The following is a 19,788-nucleotide window of genomic DNA, read 5'->3' on the forward strand; positions in this document are numbered from 1 at the left end:
TGCCGGTCCCAGTCCGGTACGGGCGCGACACTGAGGGTTGCGATCTGTTGCCGGACACGAAAAAAGACAAAAAAAAAAAAGAATCAACAGGCCCGGCCTCTGCAGAGGGTTCCTCGGGGAATCTTGGGCCTGGCCACCACCACCCATCCGATCCAGCCACAGGCTGCCCCTCACAACTGGCTCCCCTCAGGCTGCCGTAGCGCCTCCTACCACGTAGCTTCCCAGAATGCCTGGGGCCTGCAAGGAAATTAACGATTGTGTTTGTATCGGGAGCTTTTTGCTATGTAATGAGTAACAGTTGTAATTAATGTTTAACACATGTGAACAGCAGGTCTGCCGAGAAAAGGGGGGTTTCAATGAAAGAGCTGGGATCACTCCCTTCCTTTGGCTAATATGTTACTGAGGGACAGGTTTTTCCAGTTGGTTTTCCTATCTGACATATGAATGAATTCATTTAGTAACCTCAAAAAGAAAAATATTAGCATTTAATAGCTTTGGTTCATCTGCTAATTATATTGATAGAAATGTTCCTTCAAGTGCCTTTGTCTCCTTGTGTGGGGGGAAAAAGCAAAGATTTGGTAGAATATCTTTGCTCCTCTGCTTAGCAGGTCGAAGACCTTCATGTAGATGGAGATTTTTAAGCTCTGTGAGTAGGAGACCCTGCCTGCCGTGTTCACACCTGGGTCCCCACCTAGCTCGTTGTCTGGCACAGAATGAGCACTTAGATATCTGTTGAATTATTGAGTCAGTGAAGTGGAAGGAAAACCAAACCCGGGTTCCCTTTGGGGCACTAGAATACACACACAATCCTGTGGCCTGCGCACAGAGATGATTTCTCTATTGTGTGCTGTATACCTGCTTCCTCCCCAGGTGAGGCTAAGACCTGCAGGGGGAGGGTGTTTTTGACTGTTAACTACTGTGGTTGCCGCCTCTAGTCTGAACTCCCAATGAGAAGCTGTATGTCCCCTGCCTGCCTGAGGAGTGCCGTGAGTCTGGTGCCACATTGGAGTAGGGAGACTGGTGTGCCGGCTGGTGGTAGGCAGCCCTGTGAGAGCCATGTTTGTGGCCAGCCCCTGGCTCGTCCCCTCCTGTCTCTCCTCGCCTTCCCTCGCTGCCCTCTGCGGCGGCCAGTGGCGGAAACACACTGCTGGGGGAATCTGGATTTAAAGCTCCGTGCTGCCACTTGCTAGCTGGGTAATGTGGGGCAAGTTGCCTCTGTTTCCTTATCCGTAAAATGGGGGCGGCCCTAGGTGCTGAGAGTTGGGGACACAGTGAGTGCTCAGTAGACACTGGCTTTTGGTATCACTGTTGTTACTACTGCTGTTTTTGAGAACAGATTGCCTTGTCAACAGGATTTATGCTGAACTTGTTAAGGGCCTCCAGGATTCCAGAGACCTGGGTTCAAGTCCAAGTTCAAGTCTAGCTGTTGACTTTGGGCAAGTTAGTCCCTTTTCCAGCCCTCTGTAAGGTTGGCTTGCTTTGGCAGCTGTGGAGGCCTCTGCATCTGGGTTACTTAATCATTTTCACAGGCTTTATTCTTAATTTCCTGTAGCCAAGCAGCAGACCTTAGGGAGGGTCTTTGTACCCAGCAGTGGTGCCCACGTTTCCTTTGTGGGATCACAAATCAGAGGACAATGGCATGCCCCTTCCTGCCAGGCCTGTCTTCCCCATCCCAGACTTGGTGGACATGCTAGGACAGGGTTGCTGGAACCCAGGCAGCGTCACGGCGCCTGCTTTGTGGGGAGCCCCTGGCCGCCTCCCCTCACAATGAGGACCTCTGTTCTTGGGCACCTCCCACGCGGTGTGGCAGTGCAGTGCCCTGGGGCCTGTGTGTGTCTGCGAGGTGAACACAGAGGCTTCTTGTTGGCGATCCTGGAAATGCAAAGCGAACATCTGCTGGGCTGCCGTTCTTACCTGGAAGGAGAGCCTATGCTCATCAGGCACACTCTTGAACTGGAGGGAACAAGGGGCCTTGCCTCTCTGGGCCTCCATTTCTCCATCTGTAAAATGGAAATTCTAATATTTTCCTCACTACGTGTTGGTGAGGATCAGATGAGGTGATGTGTGTCTGGAAAGCTGAAACAACAGGCGCCCATCGTCATGGGAATAGAGTTTTAGAGTTTTAGTTTTTCTGCAAGTGTTTGTGGGTTGTTGTGGAAGTTTATGGTGTTTTCTTAGACTCCAGGGGTCATGTAGTCTACCCCACCTCCCAATCCAATGCACAGTCTCCCCACCTCACCCCCTCCAGGGGGCCCCTTCTGTGCCCTCCATCCCTGCCCTTCTCCACCCTCACCCCCTTTCCCTCTCACAGACACACTCGGAGTCCCACCTGGCTGTTGGCAGCGTGCAGGAACCCACGCCAAGGCCTGCGTGCAAGGCGTGCCTTGGGCACCTTGCTCTGCCTCTGTACCCTTGTCTTTCCAGAGTAATAGGACATCGGTGAGGAAACACCAGGTCCGGAACAGTCTCTAGGCCCCTAGATGGTTTACAAACGTGGCCATATTCATTTCTGACTCATCCACAGACAGCTTCCTTGCAAACCACTTTTGCACATGGTGTCATGTTTTTAATCATTTAAGTCTCATCGCCTCTGCTTAAAGGAGACACCATCCTGTCCTGGAGGACTGGGAGGGTCGTAGACTCCACGCCTGCCAGAAAGCAGCAGGACAGTCTGAACACGGAGAACGGCGCTGGCCTTACCTGGGGCCTGAGGACCCTGGGACCCTGTTGCTCCTTTCCAGTTCTCTTAAATGACCCCTATCTCAGGGGCCACCGCCCACACCTTTTGTCAGGGGTGAGGACAGGAGGATGTCTAGCAGGTCGTCAACTCTTCTCTCCAGCCTGGAGTCCCAAAGCAGAGGGCTCAAGGGCTGGAGGCCACACTGCCGAGCTTGGCAGCCTGCTGCTGTGAGCTTGGGTGAGGTAGCTGCCCACACCAGGCCTCGTCTGTAAACGTGGACAGTAATAGCACTGACCTCACAGGTTTGCCTTGGCGATTAGAGGAGAACGTGCACGTAAGGTCCTCTGCGGTGCCTGCCCATGCACAGGAAGCACTAAAGAGTCAGCCCTTTTCAAAACTGTTTTATAATAATTTGAGGAGGCAGTCTAGCTCCTAAGTTCCCTTTCTGGATTGATGAATGGAGGTTTGATAGTCCTGCCGAGCTGGGTGGAGAGTCATTCATTCAACAGATATCGAGCATCTGCTGTACATCAGGCACTGTTCTAGGTGATGTGGATTCAGCCTTGAACAAGACCATAAAATGTCCTGTCCTCTTGGAGTTTCCAACTTAGGAATTCTAGCAAGAGTTGAGGAAAAAGGTTATTTCTGATTTATCCCCTTGAGTATATGAAAGGGAATTGTTCTAAGCATGGATGTGACTGTGGGTCACTGATGGTCTGCTACTTACAGCGTGCCTGCCTGGACCTTGCTACACCTTCTGTTACTGGCCACCTCCACAATCCTTCACATGTAGGTGGTGTCAGCCCTGGATTGCAGGTGAGGCAGCCAAGGCTCAGAGAGGTTTAGAAACATGCCCAAAGTCACACAGTTAGTAATGGCAGAGGATGATTCAAACTCGGGTCTTCCTGGCTCCCAAGTCCACACCCTTTCCATGATGCTGAGCTACTGCAATTCCTGTGTTCCCTAGCCTGTTTCAGCCCATGGACTACTCATTGGAGCCAGCTGCATGCCGACCTCAGGGATTGTCAGGGAAGACTGAGGCACAAGGCCCCATCTCTGTAGAGTGTCCATCTAGTTCTGAGAAGACACCTACATACCTCACTTTAGTACAGAGGCCAGTGCAACGACTGTAGTGCAGACAAGCTACTCAGGGGCTCAGAAGAGGAGAAAGGAATTCCACCTGGAGGTCTAGGGCAAGGAGGTAGCATTGGAGCTGAGCGTTGAAGAATAGCTGGGATTTTTGCGCACAAGAAGAGGAGAAAGGAATTCCACCTGGAGGTCTAGGGCAAGGAGGTAGCATTGGAGCTGAGCTTTGAAGAATAGCTGGGATTTTTGCGCACGGAGATAGTGAAGGTACATACAGCCAAAGCACAGGCCTAAAGGCAGACACTGGATGGGTGTGGAACCCAGAGGGGTTTTGTAGGGGAAGATTCAACTGGAAGGTCAGGTTGGAACCAAGTCTCTGAGGATCTTGAATGCTGGAGTGAATTTTTCCTTTGTCCCAGGGCACTGGGGAGCCACCGAGGGTTTGTAAGCCTGAGAAACTGTGCTTTAGAGGTCCATGGGCTTTTTGGAGGTTGCTCTCTCTGGCCACCTCTAAACAGTGGACAGAAAGGAGATGGACCCTGAAGGAATACAGTTATTTTGCCTAAGCAAAGATTTTTTTTTTTAAGTACACTTCCCATGCTAGGAACTGCAGTGAGTTTAGGGGCAGACAAGAGACTGGAGAGGGCAAAGAGAAAGTCAGCCCAAGTTGCAGTGCCCACAGACCACCCAGACTGTCTGGGAAGAGTAGCAGCAGTGAGTTTAGGGGCAGACAAGAGACTGGAGAGGGCAAAGAGAAAGTCAGCCCAAGTTGCTGTGCCCACAGACCACCCAGACTGTCTGGGAAGAGTGGCGTCCCTGGAGCCCCAGACAAAGTGCCAAGAGCTGAGAGCACCAAGGGGTAGAAGCTGGTTCTCTGCAGGCAGGATCGGGGAAGCTTTGTGGAGGGGCTGGTACCTGTGCCAGACGTCGGAGGCTTCTGGACATCATCAGCTTCTGGATGTCATCAGATGGAACAGAAAAGTGGTAATTCCAGGCCTAGAGGTGGAATACACCATAGGGAGGCCAGAGGATTGAGGCACAGCTCCTGCCAGGCCCACCTTGGGGGTTCTTGAGGGGAAGGAAGACCTGAGGGTGGGGTGAGCCCAACCCTGCAGACCCACAGTCCTGGGCTCAGACCTAGCCTGCTGCTTGCCTTAAGGACCTGGAGTTTTTTCTCACCCTGCCTCAACCTCCATTCCCTCCCCTAATGGCAGGTTTATCAGGAAGGCTACACTTAATGTCTTCTGTCGTTGGCAGCGACCAAACTTCAGGACTCATGGGTATAAAGTCTGTAATACAAGTAGAAAGGGGAACACCAGCTTTGGAGACCAGTCAGAGGAGGACCAGGAAAGCCTTCCTGAAGGTGGGGGGCACATGAGCTGGGTCTTACAGGATGAGGCCTTTCACCAAGCCAGAACTTTTGGAAAGACATTTGGAGTGAGACAAAGGTGGCTGGCTGAGCCCTGGAGGACATTAACCAGGCCACCTCTCCCACCACCACCAGGATTCTGCTCCCCGTCGTCAGAACCAAAGTCAGAAAGGCCCCTAGTGCCTCATCCTACACGCTCTGAGTCTCATTTCCCTCCTGCAGGACTCTGACTTCCATTTTTAATTGCCTATAGGTGGAATTAATTAGGTTCTGTCATTCTAACTACTCACGGGGGTAGCATATTTTTGTCTCTAAATGCATATATCCTTTTGAGGGATTGTGTCTTTATCTTTTGTGGAAAAATCACTAAATTAAAAGAATTGCCATGTTAAATTGCAGATTAAAGAGAAACTTAATTAGAAGGAAGGAAAGCAATTGTGCTCAAAGCTTTTGTTTTTAAATTTTTTTTCTTTTACTGCCGAATCACTGCATTTGGAGTTAGTATATTTGTATTTTAGGTGAAATGATTTGCCTAATTAAGCCTGTCAGTCATCACCACCTGTCCTCTCTAAACTATATGGCTATAGTTTAAATTAAGCTTGCCAGTGAATGTATAAATTAATTCCGTGGGGAGTTACAGAGTTGACTAGGACGTTATTAGGTTTTATCCAATTTATCTGGTATGAAAAACGATACTTTTTCCCAATAAAGCAAAGCAGCAGCTCATTAAGTTTCTTCATTTAGTCATTGCTTGAGCACCTATTTTGTTGCAGGAACTGTGCTAGGCATGGGGGTGTGGGGCACATATGGTGCAGCCCCTGTCCTCAAGGGGCTCACAGGGAACCGGAAGAGGACAATGGCAATGAGGGTGCCATGGGCTGAGATCAACATGAGTCTTGGGAGGAGGCGCAGTCAGGGAAGGCTCCCTGGAAGAGATGGCTCCTCAGCACGTAAGTGGAGTCAGGAGAAGAGGCTGGATAGGCAGCCATGTCCCAGAGAGCCTCATAGGCTGTGCTGAAGAGCTCAGCTTCCTTCTGCCGACTGTGTTCCATGGTCCATGCCTCTCTTCTCACCTTCTGTGGCAGGAGGTCTGTGTGGGATTTTATATTGGCAGAAATTCCCAAATCTTGATTTTAGCCAGTGCAGCCCCAGGATGTCAGGGGTAAAAGTGACTTACAGTTCCTCTGGTTCCTCCCTCTCCTGAGCATGTGGGAGAACTAAGCCCAGAACCTCGTCTCCAGCCTCACCTCCTTCCCGTGCCAGGAGGCCTGCTGAGCTGCTTCCTCTGTGCCCTGACGACGGGAAAGTTAGCAGAGGGGAGGCACTGTGGGGAAGTGCATGCCGGCCTGTGCTCCCTGACCCACCCCCACGGGCAGGCAAGTGCTGTTGGAGTCACCCCTACATCCCTCCCATCACTGAGGGGTTCAGCTTCCCCTTGCTCTAACTGGTCACCCCACCTCTGGGGTTGCCCCCAAACCCACCCTCCATCAGCAGTCAGAGAAGTCCCTAAAACCCAATCTGAGAATGTCATTCTCTGGTTATCCCCATTTGTAGGATCAAGTCTAAGCTCTTCAGAAAGGGGCTCGGTGACCTGGCCCTCGCCTGTCTATCCCATCCCAGTGGCCACTCCTGCCCCAGTGGCCACTCCTGCCCAAAGTCACCCATCGAGTGCTCTGCAAGGTATTTCCAGTTAGAAGGGAGACTTCTGCCTCAGTGGGCTCAGCCAAAGACGTGTGTTGGTGGACCTGCAGCTGGACTCCACTTCAGGGACCCTGTTCTGCAGGCCTGGGCCTGGTTTACTCATCAGTCTTCACAGCAGCCTGGTGAGGCAGGAAATGGGAGCTCAAGAGAGGGTGAGCAACTTAGCCACAGCACAGTCAGTCACTGGCAGGCTTAGGAGAGGAGCTCAGGTCAGGTTGGTAGCTTGTTGAAGTGCCTAGTACCATGCCTGCATTGAGCAGACATGATGCTAATGAAAGTGGATATTTATAACAACATAGATTGAGTGTGGACACATGCCAGCCACTCTGCTAAGATCTCTATATGCGTCACCTGATTTAATCCCTGTGAGGTAGGCACCGTCATTATTCCTGTCTTTCAGAGAAGGAGACTGAGGCCCAGAGAGATAACTTGCAACGTGGACTTGCTGGTCTCCAGGAACCCTTCTGGCAACTCCAGTTTTAGCTCAGTATTTCCTGCTTGTTGTGGGGTATCTCCAGGGTCCTGTCCTCAAGGGGCATCCTCCCCAAACCCATGGGTGCGAATGATGCTCCCACAGGCCCGGGGCAGCGAGGAAGGCACATGGGAGGGCCCGTCCCACTGTGCTGTGCACTGCTCAGCCTCACCTGGCTGCTAGGTCCAGGACAGGGCTGGCTGTGCCTGGGGCCCATGCCGGAGGGTATGAATGAAGAGGAGCAACATGGGGGGTGCTACATGACCCCCAAGGGGAACGCTGTAGGTTTGTCTCAGGAGAAAGGGGGCAGGTGGTGGCCAATGTGGCCCCACGTGGGATGAGAGGAGGAAAGGAGCCACTTGGAGGCAGGTTTTGGGCACAGTAGGAGGACCTTGTCCGGAGGATGGAGCCCCCGTGGGCGTGCCATGCCTCCCTTGCTAAGGGTTGCTGGGAGATTCCTGTGGGAATAAGGCAAAGCTCAGTGGCTTCTGGAGACTCAACCAGCCCCTCAGACGCACCAGCTGGCTTTGACAGCACTTGGGTGTCCTCTCAGGAAGGCAAAATTTTGAGCCACGTTTTTTCATTGCCTGCAACTCTTCCTCCTGCAGAGGTAAGGTGCCAGCTGGGTCAGTGGAATATTGCCCCTGCCGTGCACCACCTAGACACTCCCTGGGCCAAGCTCTGGGGATGGAGCCCCCGTGGGCGTGCCATGCCTCCCTTGCTAAGGGTTGCTGGGAGATTCCTGTGGGAATAAGGCAAAGCTCAGTGGCTTCTGGAGACTCAACCAGCCCCTCAGACGCACCAGCTGGCTTTGACAGCACTTGGGTGTCCTCTCAGGAAGGCAAAATTTTGAGCCACGTTTTTTCATTGCCTGCAACTCTTCCTCCTGCAGAGGTAAGGTGCCAGCTGGGTCAGTGGAATATTGCCCCTGCCGTGCACCACCTAGACACTCCCTGGGCCAAGCTCTGGGTAACCGTGCCCCTTCCTCTCTCTCCCCCCCGCCCCCCCACAGCCCAGTTTAACGGCAGCGAGAAGCGGCAGTCATCCCCCTCACCTTCGCGGGACCGGCGGCGCCAGCTTCGTGCTCCTGGAGGGGGCTTCAAACCCATCAAACATGGGAGCCCCGAATTCTGTGGGATCCTGGGAGAAAGAGTGGACCCTGCCGTCCCTCTGGAGAAGCAAATGTGAGTTCTGAGGAAGCCCAGCCAACCTCCCCTCGGTGCACCCAGTCACTGCTCTTGCCTTCATTTTCTTCATCTTCCTTGAAAAAGCCACAGACTGAGAGCACACGAAAGCTCCACGGGGCTCTCAGCCTGACCCCACTTCCCCTTCGTGTAGATGGGCAGGCTGAGGCCCATGGAGGTCAAGGCCACCCCCGAGTCAGTGGCAGACCCGGGATCAGAAGGGGCATCTCCTGACTCCTGGCCCGTGCGTTTTCTCTCCACACTGTGTCACCACCCTTACCTTCAGTGGCCGGCAGGAGGGACTACAAAATCATCTACACGGTTCACCCTTATTTTCATATCCTAGTTTCTAATTTCATTGCACAGCAAATGAATTCTTAAAAGGCTCAGAATAAACTAAATCCTATTTCCTAACTGTAAAACTCAGTGCAGGTTAGATTTATTTCAACTGCGGTGATGTTTTGCTCCATGTCTGTGGTATTAGTTAGGAGAGGACTTTACTCTCTTAATTTGGGTTTTCTCAGCCTCTTCCCCCAGAGATTGACCACCTCTGGTCAGTGGCCAGGTCCCTCTCTGTTACCCCCAAAATCTCATACCCCTTTCCCTTCTCACTGTCCCTGGCACTGCACTGGGCCAGGCCTTTCGCTGCTCTTCCCCTTGAATGTGATTGTCATCTCACTGCTCTGCTCTGAAACCTTCAGTGGCTCCCCATTACCTCGAGGATAAAGTCTCATCTCCCTAGCCTGCCGTTCATTCTCTGAATTGCCTCCAAACTGCTTTTTCAGTTTCTGACCATGCCATGCACCTAGACTAGAATGTGCTTCTCAAGGAACTTGATAAGCAGGTATGGGGTCTTGTGCTGGTGCCCTCAGCCGTATCAGCCGCCTAACAATCGAATGTGCAATAGATGAGAGGTCAGGGTCCAGAGGGGTGCCTTGGCCAGGACTCAAGCTCAGAGTGCACCCCAACTCATGACCTGGACCCCGCACTCTCCCCTACTTCCCTCTCCTCTTACTCTTCTCTCATCCCCACCCTTAGCACACACCTGGCACACAGTAGGGACTTCGTAAGGCCCAGAGACGAGCCAGCACCACGCACGGTTCCTCGTGAGCCTGCCTTGTGTCTGTCGTGCCCTGTATCAGTCTTGACCTGGGGACTCCGGTCCTGGCATGGCCGGCAGCACATCCCCTCACAGGAAATGCTCGCTCGGTGAGCAGGATGCAGGGTGTTCCGAATGATGTCATGTACCGCCTTTTTAAGCGTGTGTTGGTGTCTCAGGAGGCTGCAGCCTCCTTTGTGACGGGAGGCGCTCCCAGCCGGTGTCAATCATTTCTCACAGCTCACAGATTGGGTGGCAGGTTTTGCTTATTTCTGATCAAACTGTGTACTTCTAAATCAACAAACAAAGTATGGTTCAGAAATGCCTGGAGCTGTTCAGCGTGTGTCTTGACCAGCAATGGCCAGGCCTGCCCTCTCCCACTCCCGGACTGAGCCAGAGTCCCCAGGACTGGGATCCCTTCCCTTTCCCATTTCTGCCCAACAGGGCCATCAGCCAAGTCCAGAGTCGTGACTGGCTTTCCTACCCCCACTGTCTTATCCTGGCCTTCTAGAAGCCCTGACTCATCCCTGAGAGGTGTGCTTAGGGAAAATCCCACTTCTCGTAGAGCCTGATGACCAGGTAGGTAGAATCACCTAATCCCCCACCTGGGCTGATGATGCTTTAGAGTTGAGGAGGCACCTTCAATTCTGAACTGCTCCTCTGCCCCAGCGCAGGGTAGGTGGGGACTGCGGTCCTGCAGGGGATGCTGAGGATTGGCAGGCATACGTCTGCTTGGGTACCCATACCACCTGCCTTTCCTCCTGGGATGGCAGAAAAGCTGCTCAATGCTCAGGAACTGTCCCTCCTGCCTCCTGAAGGCAGCTCACCACCCCTCCTTCTTGCATCATTACCATCAGCATATAAACATATCATGACCTTTGTCAAAGTAAATAAACAAAATAACCTTGACCCGACATCCCTCTCTAGGTGCTGCCCCTGTTGAGAACAGAAGCTCTGGTCGCCACTGCATCCCCACTGCTCAGAACAGTGCCTGGCACGTAGTAGGAGCTCAATAAATAGCCATCAGATGAAAGACAATGTCTCCAAGGAGCTGTCAGCACATCTCCCCCTCCTCCCCCTCCCTTTCTGTCACTCACCACAGCCTGCTTCCCTTCTGTCGTCCGTGGCCACCAGCACAGCTGGCCCCTCCCTCTTCTGGGACTCTCTCCACTCCTGGTGTTTGTCCTGCCTCCCTGGCCATTCCTACCATCTCACCTCTGCTTAACCTGAAGGTTGGACATTCCAGGGCTCAGTGTCCAGCTCCATGCTCTCCCTGGGTAGTCTCTCTCCCCCAGGATCCTGGTGGATTCTCAGGTGTGCGGCCCCAGCCCACACCCCTCCCAGAACTCCTGACTCCCACATTCAGCTGCCTTCTTCATATCTCTGGCTGATGAGTGGGCCTCTCAGACTTAACACGTTCAAAACTGGGCTCCTGATCTCGAAGCTTGTTCTTCCCCTGCTTTTATACCTGCATAAGCAACATCACATCTATCTAGTTGTGGTCACGCCACATGCCTGCAGTCATCTTGATTCCTTTGTTTGCTTTACACGAGCATCTACTGCATTACCAAGTTCTGCCAGTTCTCCCTCCGAAGTACCACCAGAATCCATCTGGTCCTACCATCTCCACGGCCGTTTCCCATCTGAACCACTGCAGGAGCCTCCTGACTTTTCTCCCACTTCCCCTCCGGCCCCTCTTCAGCGCAGCCCAGTTGATCTTCTATAAGATCATCCAGAGGTAGGGCTGGCCAGTTATCACAGTTGGTTGGAGTGTGGTGTTATTAACCCCAAGATCAAGGGTTCAGATCTCCATACTGGCTTGCCACCAAAAATAATAATAATAATAATTCAAAGCAAGTAACATCTATTTAAAGCCCTTATTCCGCTCCTCCGGTATGCATAGGATGAAGTCCAACCTATTTCCTTGGCCCACAGGTAAATGGGCCCTGCTTCCCGCTCCACCCTTGTCCTGTACCACCCCCCTGCTCACTGTGCTTGGGCCATTCTTGCCACCTTTCTGCTATGTGGACACCCCAAGTTCATTCCTACCTCAGGACCTTTGCACTTGCTATTTCCTCCACAGAGAGGATGTTTTCTTTGGCTTTTGCCCTGATTGGCTCCTTCTCATGGTACAGATTCTCAGGTCAAATGTCACCTTCTCAGGGGTCTCCCCTGACCATTCATTCCAAAGTAGCTGCCTCCTCCCCAACCGCAGTCCCTGTCTTATTCCTACAAAGTGCTTGTCGCTATCTGAAATTGTTTCTTGTATTTATTTGCTGACTCTCCCTCTCCCTGAATCGGCCCCACAGGATCAAGGATCTTGTGAGTGGTGTGTAAATGCCTGATGAGCCAAGTGATATTTGGGATGAATGGTGATGGTTGAGTCTCCCTAATGCCCTGGTTCTGACCTGACGAGCCAGCTCCGCAGCTCCAGCACATCCCCAGGATGGCCTCCTCTTAGATTCTCTCTTCAGTCCAGGCAGCACCTACTTGGGCCTGCCAGTTGGCCCACAAACCCCCACAGGACCACCCAAGCCCAGCCTGTCTCTTGGTCTACAACCTCCTGCTGACAGGTTGGCCAGTGGCTGGCCCCAGCCCCCTGCTCCAGTGTCCTTTGCCCCTTCCCTCGTTTGATCTTTGACCCTGAGTCCCCTGCCTTTCTCTCCATGCAGAGCAGCCGGGAAAGGAGCTAGCAGCTTATCCTGTTTACCAACCAGGGATTACCCTTAACGAGGACCCAGAGACTTCAGAGGCCCCTGGAGGCCCGTCTGCCTCACTTCTCTTAGAGCCAACTTGCTCCTGTGCTCAGGGAGGGGTGACGACAAACAGTACTTCCCCAGGGACCATTCCAGGCCTTTCCCCAAGGACAGCTCAGCTTCAGATGGCTGGAACTTGTTTTTCTAATAAAACGTTTTTGTCAGCTCACTGGGGGTGTGCTACACAGGCAAAATCTCCCGGCGGACAGTCTTCCCAAATCTGTTAACTCTTAATTTCTGTCTTTGTCTAACTGTTTCTCCCAATTACAGTGTGCATTCTTACTAAGCAAAACTTGGGCCTTCATGTCTCTGGAAATGTTTTAATTATGCAACCCATGCATGCCCCGACTTCACATTCCTCTTTATTGATATGTAACCTTAGAAAGGAGGGCTGGTCTGTAGTCTGCAGCCTCCCGCTACCCCTTCCAGTGGCAGGTCTCCATGTCAGCTCCATGGCCACCTCCTAGACAGTCAGCACCCAGTCTTATTCCCATTGGATGAGGACACACATATCGGCTTCCCAGTCCTTGATTGTCTCAGGCTGATTTTTTTGTTCAGTTATACTTTTGACATAGCCACTGCCGCTAACTGTTGAGAGCACTGCCCTGTATATGGCAAGAAGTGCATAGTGACGGGCAGGCGGGTTCTCTAAGCAGAATACCAGTGGCAGAACTCTCAGAGGCACTGTTTGCTGGGCACCCCCAGGCAAGCACCAGGAGGCAGCATCCCCACCTGCACCTGGAAATTTAAAATGCAGCCTAAGGATGGGCAGGGGCCTGAAACAGCTATAGATGGGGGTATTACCCTGCAGGGCCTGTCTGTCTCTGCTGATGTTGGCAGCTGCCATTTGTTGAAATTCATCCCACTCCAGGCTCTGCTGAGCCCTTCCTATACATCGTCTCGTCTTCCTGTACATGTCCCCCCCAGGGGGGCTGGCGTGATTCTAGCTAGATAGAAGACTGAGGCTCGGGTTCAGCGTCTTGCGCAGCCACGTGCAACTTCCTGGATGAAGCGTCTCTGGCCGCTGCCCCACCCGGCATCTCTGCTTCTCTTCTTCTCTTCCTGGTCACGTGTCTCTCCACCTGCCCCTGCCCGTCAGAGACCATGATGCAGACAGAAGTGCATTCTGCGCGTGCCCGCTCACTGGCAGTTAGGATCTTTGCTTTTGCACTCAAATTTTACCTTTGGCTTTTCAAGTCATGAAAATGCGTGTTCCTCCTGTGGCCGGGGCTCGGCCCTCCGTACTGTGCCCTCCCTTCTGATTCTGCCACTCCCTTCTGGCATGCATGGCATTCGGAAGCAGCAACACTGGGATTCCTGCGTGCCCAACCAGTGCCAGAGTCATCTGGCAGGAGCATGGTGCAGCTGCCACACCCCAACTGCCCACTTTCCTAAGTGACCAGCGCTGTCCACTTGCCCCATACATGTCACAGAAAGGCACACATCGTGGCCTTTATGTCCCTCAGACAGAGAATAGCCCCCATTCAGCCACCTCGGGACTTCCTGGGCCTCACTGCAGCCACACTGGCTGCTGGCCATTTTCAGAACACACCAGCAGTCTCCTGCCTCGGGCTTTGCGCCGGCGGCCCTGCCCCCTGCCAGCCAAGCCGCGTTCCAGTTGCACCGTGGCTTCCTCCCTTGCCTCCTGCAGGTCTGTGCTGAAATGTCGCTGTCTTCAGAAGCTTCCCTGGCCACCCTGCCTAAAATAGCAGCCTACCCCGTGCCTGCTCCCACTGCATGCCCGTCTCTCATCTGCACAGCACCCATCGCCACGTGACATGTTCCGCTTACTTGGGTCTCTGTTGTCTGACTCCTGCACTGGAGCGTAAGCTTCGTGAGGGAGGTTGTCTCTGGGGCTGCTCACTGTTCTCTCCCCAGGATCTGGCGGGCGGCAGGCACTTGGTGAACGCCTATTGAATGAAGGAACATGAGCGTACACCTGCCTAGTCACAAGGAGGCTCGGGACACCAGCCCGTGCCCTCGAAGGGCGCCGAGCCTCCCTTAGGGTGTCAGGGCTGGGGAATCCTGTCCCCAGGGGGCTCACACTGCTCCCTGCTCTCTACCCAGATGGTATCATGGAGCCATCAGCAGAGGAGATGCCGAGAACCTGCTGCGACTCTGCAAGGAGTGTAGCTACCTTGTCCGGAACAGCCAGACCAGCAAGCATGACTACTCCCTCTCCCTGAAGTGAGTACAGCCTCGTACCCCCAGCCGCCGCGTCCCCCCGGGAAACTCGCCAGTGCAAATCATTTCAAGTCTCAGCTTTTCAATTTGATCTTGTTCTCCTGGGATACAGAGGAGTTTTTATGTTTGCCATTGCTGAGTTCCCAGAAGAGGAGGGGCCTTTTCCTAGGATTTATATTAACGAACCAAGAATAGCTTTCACATCTGCTGCGAGGCAGGGGCCGTATGAAGCTCTTAACATGCCTCATCCCTCTCTCAAATCTCACAGGTTTCTTTGCTGAGGAACATACTGTCTCCATTTTGTAGATGAGAAAACTGAGGCTCACAGAGGGGATGCAGCTGGCCCAGAGTCAAATGGCTGGTGTAAGTGGCAAGGCCAGGACTAGGGACTGCCGCCATAAGAATGATCCTTTCCTTAGGCTCTGGATTGTTGTATGTCTCACAAAGGCTGGGAGAGCTGGGAAGAGTCCTGCTGGCATTATCACCTCTGGCTGCACTGTAAACGGTCAGGTCTTTCTGACCCACAGACACTGCTGTCAGGACGCGCAGGCCCAGAAATAAGGAGAGGGCTTTTGGTTGGGCGCTCCCGTCATTCAGTGCTGTTGCTGGGTGGGGCCCAGGAGATTGTTCAAAACGCACTTCACAGATAGAAAAACTGAGGCCCAGAGAAAGGAGGGATTTGCCAAGGACACATAGAGAGTTAGTGACATAACCGGGCTATGAGCCCAGGCCCGTTGGCCAGCACAGGCCCCTAGAGCAGCGTGGCCTCCGCCTGGCTCCCTCTTGTCCCACTCACCATTGGTAGAGGCCATGTGCTGGAGAGTAGACCTGCCAGGCTGTAGCTGTCAGAAGAGCCCACATGTATGCCAGCTGTGTAGACAGAGGTATCGGTGCAGCCAAGGGAGGCCAGAGTGGCCTGTGCTCTCTGCTCAGGCCACCCAGTCTGCTGGGCTCTGTTCTGGCAGGGACAGTAAAAAACTGCAGAGTGGCGAGGGCAGCAGGCATGGAGCAGAGGCTGGGACACAGGACACAGAGGCCTTGGGAGTTCTCACTGAGAAGGGACGATGTGCAGAGACATGGCAGGAACTACGTATCTCTCAAGGACTATCAGGGCCAAGGGAGCAGAGTCATTCAGGAGTTATGGGCAGTCAGATTCCAGCTCCATGAGAAGAAAAGTTTTCTAACAGAGCTGATTGAGAATTAGAGCTATCCAAAGCTGCCTCAAGGCAGTGAGCCTCCCATCACTGGGGGTGTACAACCAGAGGTGGAAATGCCACCAGGTCAGGGAGAATGTAGAGGGAATTTCTAGCCGGCTGGGAGGGCAGTCAGGACAAACAAAAAGTGGGAACGTTGCTGATCTCCGAGCTGCTAGCACGTACATGCTTCATTGTCTGCCACCAGACGCAACAGCTAGGTTCAGGTGGGTTATGGCAGCTGAGGACAATTCAGTATGCTAAACCACAGCTGGGCTGGGCGGGAGGTGGCCACAGCCCGAGGAGCTATAATTGGGTTGAGGGAGGGCAGCAGCAGGGAGCGTGCGCACCATGGGGCATGCTGACAGGGCCAGGGGCCTCGACTCCCGCAGCTCTGTGCAGCCCACCACCCCCCGTCCCTGCCCAAGGTAACCTTGCAACCCAGGCACACATGAACGGTACTTGGTGGTGCTTTTCTGGGCTGTGAGAGGTAAAGGAAACAGGTAGCATCCACGATGAGATGATGTCACCAGTCTTCCCTGTAGACCTGGGCATCCTGTCCTCCCTCCTGGGCTTTCTCAGCACACTAAAGGCCCACTGTGACATGCCAGGCTGTCGCTCTGTCCCCCCGTCAGTCTCTGAGTTCGTCAGTGAATCTCATTCCTCCTGGAATCCCCATCGTCCAGGACCTCCATGAAAGGACTGATTGAGCACACAGAAGAGGAGGGGACAGAGCACCCCTGCCAAACCAGCCTCAAAAGCTGCTCACTCACGCTTCCTGCCTGTTCACTGGGGAAGTACTGAGCCCCTGAGCTGACAGGGCACGTGGACCCCCTGGGGACCCCAGCAGCCCTGTCTGTGATGGAGCAGCAGCCCACTCAATACCCAGGGTGTGCCAGGGCTGAGATACCAAAAAGGGAGTAGTATGTAAAATCTGGAACCAGTTGCACACATAATAAGACCAGTTATGTCCTGCAGAATCCATTTCTCAATCCCCTGTGCAACCCTCAGTTACAGACAGGCCCAGGTCTCACAAGTGGGTCTCGAAGGACCACAAGTATCATTCCTATTTCATCCCTGGTTTGTACCATTCCCTAGATCATAGGACCACTCAAGGGATGGACAGCACCTTGATCCTGTTCTCACAGTACTGGCTGGAGGTCCAGAGGGCCTGGCTGCAAGCAGTGGAGAGAAAGTGGGGCAGGCCTCTCACCTGGCTTCCCCACTCACTGGCCTGTGGCCTCGGCCAGGGACGCCACCTCTCTGAGCCTCGTGTCCCCATCAGTGCACTGGTGAGGAGGAGGACCTGCTGACAGACCGAAAGCGTCTCCAGCCCAGCCAGTGCCACGTAATGTTATCTCATGCTATTCCCACCCTGCTCCTACTTCCTGGGCTCAACGCCCCCTTTGTCCTTGGCATGCCCTGGCTGGATCACCCATTCTTCCCAGGCCAGGGGAGGAGATGGAGGGGGAGACGGCCCAGTGGCCTATGCCAGGGCCCCTGACAAGATCCCTTGGCAATCAGGCCCTGGCTCTGACTTCTGTACCATCCTGTCAGATTTCATTATCAGGAATGGTAGTTTGGATGACTGGTCTGTGCCCAAGGGGGCTGGAGGTGGAGGGTCGAGTTTTGCACGCTTGTCTAGAGGCATTAGATCACCACCCCCAAAGGCCAAAGGGGTGGTCTCACCTGGTTGGCTTTCCTGTGAAGAAACCCAATGTTGGGGAGCTGGGCTTGCTTCCCTGAGCAGCCCCAGTTAGTTCCTGATGGCCAGTCCAGCTGCTGGCCATGGAGCAACACCCTGGTGTTAATCACCTTGACCATAAGTGGAAGAGCCTTGGTAATGAGTGTGCCGGCTGCTGGGAGCAAGCACCAGCTTTGCCAGCCACCGTGTGAGTTACATAATCCCTCAGACACTCCCGGCCTGCCTGGCGGGGGCAGGGTGGGGACAGCATTCCCCAAGCACGGTGCTGTCAGGAGCGTGGCGCAGATTGACACTGGAATTCCAGCTATGCTGGTTCTCTGGCTCTGGCCGTTTTCAACTAAGCCTCGGGTCCTGCCTTGAGGGTGTTCTAAGGTGGGGAAAGATCTGGGGGTGTCTAGCCTCAGAGGACAGGGGCCTCCACTCCTTTCACCCTCCCCTCATCAGGTATTTATCAGGGCTCACTATCTAGCACGGTCAGCCTGTGCCTTCTTGCATGCAGGTCTGCACTCAGGGTTGTGGGAGCCCTAGGTTGACATGTGGGTGGGCAGTCCCTACCACAGAAGGTCAGGAGAAGCTATAGGAAGAAGGCTGCACTTAATGAGAAGGTAGGTGTTCCCCAGGTGTGGAAGGCATCTCAGCTAGAAGCTAGAAACCTGCCCAGCAGGGCGGGAGGTCCTGGCACTTACCCCCTCTCCCCCGCTGCAAACACTCCAGTCTTTGAAGTTCTGTTTCCCTCATCTTGTTCAGATTCCTTTGCCAGCTAGAAGGGCATCTCGATGGAGGGGATGGTCCAGGCAAAGCCATGGAGGTGCAAAAACACCTCGGCAGGTCTCAGCGATGGGACCGTTGATGTACAGGTTTCACTCACAGAGGTCCTTCCTGAGAGCGGAGGAAGCTGAATGACCTGCTGAGTCTGTAGCAAAGCCAAGTCTGAGGGGAGGCTGTCAGACCCCAGCCTAGTGTCTTCTCACCCCCTCCCAAGCATTCCTTACACTCAGGTCTTCTGATGTCAAACCTGGAAGTAACCCTCGAGGCCCACTTAGTCCAATCCCTTTGCTTTATGGGTGAGGAATCCGAGACCTAGAGGATTCATGATTGACCTAAGTCTGCCCAGCTGGCACTTGACCACAGGGACAATAGAGATGGCGACTTCTTCCCACCGTGGGGACCAGACAGATCCCTGCACCCACCCAGGCTGCCACCCATCTTCCCTGGGCCCCAGGTTCCCTTCACCCATGGCAATCCAAGACAGCACCTGCATACCCCACCCCATCACACCTTGGAGTCCCCTCCATGGCAGATGCCCCCCCCCCACCTGTGACGGATCTTCAGAGATCCTGCCTAATGGCTCTTGAACACTTCGCACATCCCCTTCTGTCTGCAGACCTCTCCCTCTCCCCATCTCCATCCTGACTTCACAGGCTGCAGGCCCTGAGGCTCCCTCTTGGCTGCCAGCAGACCTGCTGACCCCACACCAACCACTGGCCCCGGGGACACTCTCTCCAGCCTCAGGAAGCAAAGGCTTGAGCCTTTAGAAATTGGCAAGAAAATATCCAATTTTAACAGTTTCCTGTCTCTGGAAAGGCAGGCAGTCGGGGAAAGGGATGAAAAGTCCTGAAAAATCTCATTAAAAGGGTTCTTCAGGCACTTTGGACTATGAATGACTCTTCTCAAGTTCTGGTTTCATGAGTTTTTGCAAAGGAATCTCAACAAGATGAGGGAAACAGAACTTCAAAGATTGGCGGGTTTGCAGCGGGGAAGAGGGAGTAAGTGCCAGGACCTCCCGTCCTGCTGGGCAGGCTCTGCCTGTACTGTGCAGGGGCCTGCGTGGCCCAGCCCTGGGAGGGGGGCACACAGAGAGGCACTTCTGAGGCCTCAGCAGCAAGCCAGCAGCCAGGGAGGCCGCTGCCTGTTGACAAGGGCCCAGCCCCTGCTCTGTTGAGGCAGCGAGTCCTAACCCTGGTGGGGGAAATGGCCCTGTAGAGTCCTCACGAAAGGGGCCTTTGGCTGTCAACTTCCTGAAGGCAAATTCTTCAAATATCCTGCAAACATGGCCCAGAGCCTGACCTCAGGAGACGCTCTGGAGTCCGGCCTGTTTCTATCATGTCCCGATACTCCAGCTTGTCATTCAGGAGCCATCCTCAGCCCCCATAAGCTCTGACCCACCCAGTGTCAGTTATTTACAGACACTGCGGGAGCGCCTAGCCTGACAAGGGAGGGGAGACACTGATACCAGTAACTCAGGTACAAAGTGTTCAGTGCTACCCAAGGTAGAAAGTACTCCAGACCATGAAAGAGGAGAGAACCAGAAAAGAGGGTTGTGCGAAGGGTGGGCAGGTCTTAGACCTGTGGATAGGGG

At 53.8% G+C, this 19,788-nt stretch overlaps 1 protein-coding gene across 1 annotated transcript in view; it reads left to right on the top strand.

Annotated features, from left to right (window-relative positions):
• SHB (Src homology 2 domain containing adaptor protein B) overlaps positions 1-19,788 on the top strand; it is a 241,935-nt gene that overhangs the window by 199,372 nt on the left and 22,775 nt on the right. Inside the window, exons 5-7 of the mRNA XM_008588738.1 lie at positions 6,690-6,815; positions 8,321-8,492; positions 14,415-14,534. Coding sequence (XP_008586960.1) covers positions 6,690-6,815; positions 8,321-8,492; positions 14,415-14,534 — 418 coding nt within the window. The remainder of the gene's footprint in view (positions 1-6,689; positions 6,816-8,320; positions 8,493-14,414; positions 14,535-19,788) is intronic.

The sequence above is a fragment of the Galeopterus variegatus genome, unplaced genomic scaffold (genome assembly GCF_000696425.1).
Source record: "Galeopterus variegatus unplaced genomic scaffold, G_variegatus-3.0.2 Scaffold11, whole genome shotgun sequence".
NCBI classification, from domain to species: Eukaryota; Metazoa; Chordata; class Mammalia; order Dermoptera; family Cynocephalidae; genus Galeopterus; species Galeopterus variegatus.